Source organism: Coenobita brevimanus, chromosome 87 (assembly GCF_032717465.1).
Source record: "Coenobita brevimanus isolate Jiangsu-jjx chromosome 87, ASM3271746v2, whole genome shotgun sequence".
In the NCBI taxonomy this organism is placed as follows: Eukaryota; Metazoa; Arthropoda; class Malacostraca; order Decapoda; family Coenobitidae; genus Coenobita; species Coenobita brevimanus.
The window spans coordinates 28,850,328-28,859,136 of NC_137040.1; the positions used below are offsets into that span (position 1 = coordinate 28,850,328).

An 8,809-nucleotide genomic window follows, 5' to 3' on the forward strand; every position below is an offset into this window, starting at 1 on the left:
GTGTAGGCTGTATGATGATAACGGGGTTGAACTTAAGCAGCTATTAATACCATTAGCACGTAGAGGCAGGATTCTCAAGTTAGCACATGAATCCTTTATGGGAGGTCATATTGGTGCAAGAAAGATGGAGGACAGGATAAAATCTAGTTTTTATTGGCCTGGAATGACATCTGATGTAAGAAGGTGATGTCGTACATGCGATGTTTCCCAGAGAACTATACCTAAAGGCAAGGTTAGCAAGATCCCATTATAATCTTTGCCAGTAACAATCACTCCATTTCAAACTGTAGCCATTGATTTAGTTGGCCCCATAAGCCCATCTTCGTCTCGAGGTAATCGTTATATTTTGACTTTTGTTGATTATGGTACCAGGTGGCCAGAAACAGTCCCATTACCAGATATTTCAACAGAGACCCTAGCTGAAGCTTTGTTAGAGATAGGCTGTAAAAATTTAGTAGACTGTATGGGCTCATCTAGTTATGAGTATATTGTGATTCAGGTTTCCAGATAGGGTTTATCTTGTAAGGGTTTGTATCATTGTTCAGCATTTCTGTATTGTTTCTAGGTGTTATTTTTTTGTACCGAGATGTCCGAGGCACTGACACTTGGGCCAAATGCGAGGGGACCTGGGAGTATTTGGTCATGAAAAACGGGAGAAACAAGCCGGCAGTCAGGAGCAACAGGAATGAGTTCCACCCTGTCTTGAGTACGAGGAACCAGAGACCCTGGAGTAAGGAGTATTGCTAGAGACCCTGGATTATTCCTATTAGTTATCACCAGAGACCTGGAGTGTTTGTAGTGAAGTGACTTGTATATACTGTAAACACTGTAAATAGATGTATATAATTATGAAAACCTTGTTTTAGTGTATCCTGTGCATTATTGGTCCCGTGACAGAGTCAAAAGCTTTTCGTCTCATTAACTCTCCACTTCTTACTGACTCCCTTCAACCTCTGTCTCTTTGTCACACTGTTGCATCTTTATCTCTTTTCTATCGCTACTTCATTGGTCACTGCTCCTCTGAACTATTTGCATGTATTCCTCCACCTCTACGGCAAGCGCGTAGCACCCGTCTAGCAGCAAACTCTCATCCCTTTTCTGTCCAACTCTCTAATGCAAGAGTTAACCGTTACTCCCAGTCCTTCATTTATGCAACAGGGCAACTCTGGAACTGTCTGCCTCTGTCTGTATTTCCTGCTTTCTATGATCTCCAGTCTTTCAAACTCAGTGTGTCCAGGCATCTCAAAATGATCGGATCTTGAATTTGGCTCTCTCTTGTATTTTGTTTTTCTCTTGGAAGGAACAATAATTGCGGGCTCGGCCTTTGGTTCCTTCTTCCTCACATAAAAAAAAAAAAACGTTGTCTTGGTTTCGGTCCGGGGTTCAGCTCAAAAGACACAGTGCCAGAATCCTATGTAAAGTATCTGGTAATGAAGAACCCTGTGGGCAGGTCAGTGCTAGATATCGACATTTTCGATCTCCTCTGTGGGATCGTCTCAGTTTGCTGTCAGGAACCTAAGATCTGTTCCCAAGTGGATGGAAGCATTCTTACTGAGGTGTCCTCCTCAGAAGAGAATGCCCACTCTCAATCTCTGACTTCTGTTTCTGGTGCCACAGTTGCCTGTGCTCCGCGTGCCACTTTTAACAGATGCAAAGGTGTAGTTTTTTTTTCACGTGACCTCCTCTGCTACCCAGAGGGACAGCTGTATGAGGAACTGAGATCTTCTGGTGTGGTACCTGTTGAGCGACTACAGAAGAAAATCGATGGTGTCCTGACCCCAACTCCTACCTTGTTCCTGACTTTCAACAGGTTAACCTTACCTCCTTCTGTGAAGCTGGCTTGCCTGTCACTTCGTTCCCACCCCAAAGAGATGTTTCCACTGTCAAGTATATGAATATATCAGCCGATTTTCCCGCCGTGCACAGGCAGGCCTTCCTGGTGTCTGTGACTCCTTTGGCAGACCGCAACATACCAAAGATTGTCCAGTACCCCATAAATGCTATACTGTGGGGGTCCTCATCCTCTAAATTGTAGAAACTGCCGTAGCTATTACCTGGAAAAAGAGATTTTGTCAATTTGAACACTTGAAAAGGTTTTGTTTCCTGAGGCTAAGAAAAGAACTCAGACACGCTTCTTCCAGTCCGGGGTTACTTATGCTGCTGTCCTTCTGGAATGTCAGTGCACCACCCTATGTCTGAAAGACGGCCTCGGCTCAATGCAGTGACCACTCCATCACCTAGTGCTTTGTGGGCTGCTGTCCCCATGGTTCATACTATTTGTGAAAATGATGTTCGTCTGCCCATTACTCCGACTGCTTCCACTCCCACTTCGGTGTCTGATGGTTTGCACACTTCCATGGTGGTGGCGGAAGCACACGTTGACGTGACTCCTTCTCCTGCCTTGTCCGGTATGCTTAGGCCCAATCTTTATCCAGCAAATGTCACTGTGGTACTTCAGAGTCCTTTGAGCCTGAAGACTGGTGACCAAATGTCTCTTTTGTCGAACCTTGTACCGGCCTCTCTCCTGTTTCTTCTGCCCCGGAGGCTGAGGGGTGTAGTCACGTGGAAGCTCCACCTGATTGTTCGGTCTCCAGACAATCAGGTGCAGCTCCTGTGGTCAAGATGGTGTTGTACAGACCGTTGGTGCATCAGTTCTAAAATATACAATGTCATCCTCACAGTTTTCTACTCATGTGGAAAAATCTTCCACTTCTGGGGCTTCTGATTCAGCACTGGCCAACCTACATCACCCTGGGAGGCCAAGAAGCCACTTTCCAAGCCAAGTGTTATTCCACCTCAGAGGACGAGTGTTATAAAATTATCCTCATCCTCATCCTCATGTTTGCCCACGGATGTTTGACATAGGGTGCGGGTTCCTGGTGATAGGCAGTCTTCCCAAGAGCGTTTCTAAGCATCAATCCAAACCCACTCGCTTGTTACGAGGTGTACAGTCCCGCACTTAATCATCATCATCATGCCACCACCATGAGCTCTAACATCTAGTGGAATTGTCGGGGTTTATGTGCTAGCTAAGAGGATCTGTTTCATCTTGTTTCTCAGTTTACTGCTCTATACAAGTCCTTCCAGGAGACCATGGTAGGAGATGCTTTTCATTCCAGTCCTTCTGGCTACCATGCCTTTTATTCTGATCCTCTGCCAGTCCAAGGTTGTCATGCAGGTGCTGCTGTCTTTCTTTGCCAGGATATTCCATACAGTCATCTGCACATCTCCACTCCCCTGCAGGCAGTCGCTGTCCGGATGTTTTTACGTCGGCAGTATACAGTATGCAGCCTTTATCTTCCTCCAAGCGCTACTGCCGAAAGGGCGGATCTGAAATGCCTTATTCATGGCCTTCCTTCTCCCTTTCTGTTACTAGGAGATAAGAATGGTCAGCATCCATTAGGGGGAAACAGTGAGGCCAACCCTTGGGGTGTTATGCAGGCCACTTTAATGGAAGGTAAGGACTTCGACATTTTTAACTCAAATAAAATGACTTATTTCCATAGGTAGATTGGAACTTTTACTGCCATTGATTTGCCCTTATACTCAGCTGATGCTGTTTTAGATTTTACCTGGGATCTGTTGCCAGACCTGTATGGCAGACACCATTTTCCATTACTCATAACTGCTAGTGCAGATGGACCTCAGCCTCCTCTTCCTCGCTGGCTTCTGGATAAGGCTGACTGGCCACGATTCAGAGAATTCAGTTCCATTTCCCATTCTGTCAATGAGTTTGGCTGTCTTACTGAGGCAGTGTCATAGTTCACTGACATGTAGCACTCAGCAGCCCTATTATTTATTCCAAGAACGAGGGGTCAATTTCCTAAATGTTTGGTTTCTTGGTGGAACTCTGATTGCAATTCCGCAGTGAGAGCCAAATAAGTCGCCTTCTCTCAATCTCATTGTCACTGTGGGGATCCTCAGTATTTGGTGGTGTACAAGAGGGCGCGAGCTCATCTGAGGCGAATTTAACAGGAGCCCAGGTGTGCATCCTGGAAAGGTTATGTTTCCTCCATCAGTTCCTCACTCAGGTGTGGAATTGGGTAAGGCAAATTTCCGGAAAATTTACTGTTCCCTCCCCTCCTGTTTTACCTGCAGCAGGTGGAATTGTGGCTGATCCTTTAGCTGTCACTTAGTTGTTTTTGTTAATTTTGCCAGTATATCACAGAAGGATGCAGATATGCCTTCGGCTTGCTACCGTCAGCATGGTCTCTGTTTAGTCTCTTCTAGGGGAGAGTCTTAGAATGTTACCTTTTCTATTTCGAACTCCAGGCGGCTCTGTCGCAGTGCCATGATTCCTCTCCTGGTTGTGATGATATTTCTTGTGTCTTTTTACGTCACCTGTCAGATGACTCCCTTTCGTTTTTGTTTTCATTATATAATAACATCTGGTGTTCTGGTTAGTTCCCAGACTGTTGGAATGTTGCTGAAGTCATCTCCATCCTCAAACCAGGTAAAGACCACCTACAGGCGACGAAATACCAGCCTGTTTCTCTGAGATCTTGTGTATTTAAAGTTCTCGAAAAGATGGTCAATGTTAGGCTTGTGTGGTTTTTGGAGAGTATAGTTATTGAAAATTTCACTCTACTTCTGATGCAGTACAGTCCTTGGAATCTTCTGTCTGTGAGGCTTTCTCCACTAACCAACACCAGGTTACGGTCTTCTTCGATCCGGAGAATGCATATGACACTGCCTGGCATCATGTCATTTTACTTTCTCTTCATGAGTTTGGTCTTCGTGGGCACTTGCCTATTTTTATACAGCAATTTTTATCTAACCATTTTTTAAGGGTCTGAGTGGGAGGAGTGCTGTCAAATCCCCTTGCACTAGAAGCTGCAGTACCACAGGGAAGAATCCTTAGTGTTACTCTCTTTGCTGTGGCCATTAGCAGTGTAATCACTGTACTTCCTGATGGTGTACAAGTCTCACTATATGTCAATGACCTCTCACTTTCCTTCACCTCATCTAGAATGTCTCTGATAGAGAGGAACTTGCAGCTGGCTGTTAACAGAGTTTCTGACTGGGCAGAGTCTTGCGGCTTCCATTATTCTTAAACAAAGACAGTGGCTATGCATTTTTCCTCATCTTCAGGGGGTTCACCCAGATCCTGACTTGAATTTCTATGATCGGAGAATATCTTGTGTGGAAGAGAAGTGGTTTCTGGGTTTTCTTTTTGATAGATGACTAACCCGGGTTCCTCATACTCGTTCAGTTAAGGCGGTTTATCTTAAAGCTTTGAGTCTTTCGAGGGTTTTGGCTCATACCTCTTGGGGTGCTGACCATCAGGCCCCCTTCCTCTTGCTTAGGTCTCTTATTCTTCCTAAATTTAAATACAGGCGTGAGGTCTACTCCTCTGCAACAGATGACCGTGTCTGGTTGTTAAATTCTGTGGATCATGCTGGTGTACATCTGGCAACCGGGACATTCTGGTCATCCCCGATTTCAAGTTTGTTTGTGGATGGTTGCGTACTCGCCTTGGACTGTGGTGCCAGTCATTGATGATGTGTTGGTATCGTCTTTTCAGCATTCTGGACTCAATTTCTTGTGCCATCATCTCCCAGGATTCCAGATCTTCTGTTTATGACACCCGTCCTAGATTCCTGAAGCCCTTCAGTTACAGGGTCCGGTCTATTATGTTAGCCCTCTCTGTTCTGAGACTGACAGTTCTTCCACGTAAGATCCCAAAGGTGGGTTTTTGGCTACTCCCTCGTGTGACATTTTGTAGGTCCGTTGTTGGAAAATAGGGCTCGCTTCCCTCTCAGGTGTCCCTCTTTCTCTTTTTAGAACATGCCTTCACTCATGAGGGTTCTGTCCCCATATATACTGACGGGTCTAAGACTGATACTGGAATAGGCTTTGGTGTTGCCTTCCCTTCCTTTAGTAGGGGCAGTAGCCTTCCTGGTATTACTTAAGTGTATATAGCAGAACTCACTGCAGTTTTGTATGCTCTCAAAATCATTTTTACTCTCCCCCAATCAATTTTTGTGATTCTGGTGACTCCCGTAGTGCCCTCTCTGCACTGAAGTCTTTTATAGCATCCCAGCCATTGGTTTTATCAGTTTTAGAGTAGATTTTTCTTCTTGGCCGTCATGGCCGTCATGCAGACTTCTGTTGGGTTCCCGAACATGTTCATGTGGTAGGCAATGAGAGGTCGGATACATCAGCTAAACCTGCATCTTCTCAACAGCCCCCAACCGACTACACGCTTCCTCCTTCTGATGTAACACCTTACTTGCGGTACACGATTCGTACGTGCTGGCAATGAGAATGAGATGGTGTTGCTCATAATAAACTAAAAGAAATCTTTCAGAGAGTGGTTGTGCCTTGGCGATTGGAGGTGGCTTTTGCCAGGTTTTGCACTGGGCACTTTTGGCCTACTCAGGGGTTCCTGATGAATGGTGAAATTCAACCATACTGTGATGATTGTCTTGTTCCCCTTACTGTCCATCAATTGCTCGTCGAGTGTCCAAGTCTGGAGGACCTCCGTCAGAGATTCCTTCCTATCCATAAGGGGACAGATGGTGCCTACTCTGTCATCAATACTTGGTGGAGCCTCCGGTGATTTTACTGATTTTATTAATTTTCTTCAGGAGGCGGGTCTCCTTCCACTTTTATAAGTAATTGATACTTTATACTTTTGTTATTTTCAGTGTTTTATTCCTACTAGGGGATAGTAACTTTATTTTGAATATGCATTTTATATGTGCGGCGTCTTTTACACTGTTGTCCGGCGACATATGACCCTGGCAGTCGTGCCACAACCTTTTAATTACATTCAGTTAATCAGTTAATCATCTCTCTCTCCTTCTCTCTCCTTCTGTGTCTGCTTAAGAAACATTTTCAAAGTTGTGTTATTACAGAGATCTTATTGGCAAAAATCGGTGAAATCTACGTCTACGATGACTATATTTGGGAGGCACAACAGATGAAGAATTTTCATTGATCACTAAAATATGCCCTTGTAATGCACAGCATTTATAATGCTTTATCAAGGTATTTTATACCATAAACTAATAAATGACGGATTTTGCAAGAAGTGTTAGCGGATTGTTCGAGTGGCTGTTCATGTGCCCGTAGAAGCAGGTTTGTTAACAGACAGTTTTGTCAGTCTGTGGTAGGTAGCCCTTGAAAACGTGACATATACTCCAAATTTAGTCTGAACTTGTTATTTAATGAAATTTATACCTGTATCCCCCCCCTCCCAGTAACAGTGGAGATACATAGGAATATGTGAGACGGCTCTATAAATCACATTTGTCCAATATCGGGCAATGCACCGAAGAATGATCATGATCAAAAGTTCAGAATATGAAAATAATGCTTTAAATTAAACGATAATTAAGTATTTTGAGCATTGTTAACATTTACTTGTATACAGGTAATGTGATACGGTTCTTGCTTGAACCAAAGCTATATGACTTAAATGAGATAATCTGTTCCAAAGAAGACTCCGTTCAGCGATTAAACACCAGTGTTTTGCATATATTACTGAATTTAACTTGAAAATATATTAACATTCATATTTATAAAAAGAGCTTATTTATATTTTCACCATGTAACAATGTAGCAAACACTCTTTTCAGATGCATTATACAGTATCTAATGTAGAATTTCGCAGTATTAAAAATACTGCGCTAATTATCGTCTCTGTACGATTCACGTGCATCTTACCATTGTCCACAAAGAGCAACAACAACAACAAAAAAAAGATAATTTGGGGACGAAGAGTACGCTCCTAAAAATATAATAAAGAATTAATTCCTTATGGTGCGGCCTGACTGTTCAAAAGCATGCTAAATAGCGACAGGTAGCGACCACATTGTTTTAGGCCACGTAGTGTACATCGAAACAGTCCAAACAGTCCAATAAAATGTGGTGATGGTACCACTGAGTACGAGGCAGCGGCACAGTATTCTTAGTTGTTGCCTGAACTATAGCCCAGCCAGCCACTTTACTTTGAAAGAGAGAAGAGACCAACCTAGATTGATACACTATATTGAATGATTTTGCTTTATCAGAGTTGCAGAACAGAATATTAAAGTGATTCATGACATGTTCTATTGTCATTATACACTGTGCATGTACCGCTGTGCATATCGCGGGTGACTATGCATAAATTCATTATGTTCAGTGGATTAGAGTACAGAAGAGTAAATATAAATATAACACTTTTGGTTAAGAGATTCCTACAAGGTTTACAAAAAACTAGGACCTTCACTACATATGGGCCTGACGAAGTCTATTTAAGTTCTTCCACGACTCAATACTGCAATTTTCTGTTTTCAGGCTGGGCTGTATGAGCATTGGAAAAAGGAAACACTGGAAGCCGCTGCACGTGAAAGTCGAATGAAACAGAGGGAAGAAATAAAACAGCAAGGGCAGGATGGAGCAGAACACAGCCAAACTAAATTCAGGAGTCTGTCTGTTACCCATACGCAGGGACCTCTGCTGCTTCTCCTGGTGGGCATCACCGTGGGCAGTGTGGCCTTTGTAATGGAGAGGCTGCTGGTGTCGGAGCCTCACCCTTCACCTACACCTGGACCTACGAGACTAACATTAGACTGATTAATTTTCCATATGACTCCTGCAGGCAGATTTTTTTTTTTTTTTTTTTTCATCAATACAAATCAGGTCCATAACATAATTTTGCATCTGACCTCTTCAGCTTTAGGGCATCATTACTGTTGCATTCATGCTATTAGTAATCATTTAGAGGACACGAAAAAAAGGCGTCCAGTGGTACACAGTGTATTGATATTATATTTTTAGCCCAAAGGATAAAAAATAGTTCACAAGTCTTTATACTCTT

General features: G+C 43.3%; 1 protein-coding gene across 1 annotated transcript in view; it reads left to right on the top strand.

The window, feature by feature from the left end:
• The window catches only part of LOC145411043 (ionotropic receptor 21a-like), an 83,269-nt gene extending 74,704 nt beyond the window's left edge, over window positions 1-8,565 (top strand). Inside the window, exon 9 of the mRNA XM_080281105.1 lies at window positions 8,287-8,565. Coding sequence (XP_080137231.1) covers window positions 8,287-8,565 — 279 coding nt within the window. The remainder of the gene's footprint in view (window positions 1-8,286) is intronic.
• Window positions 8,566-8,809: the final 244 nt, after the last annotated feature.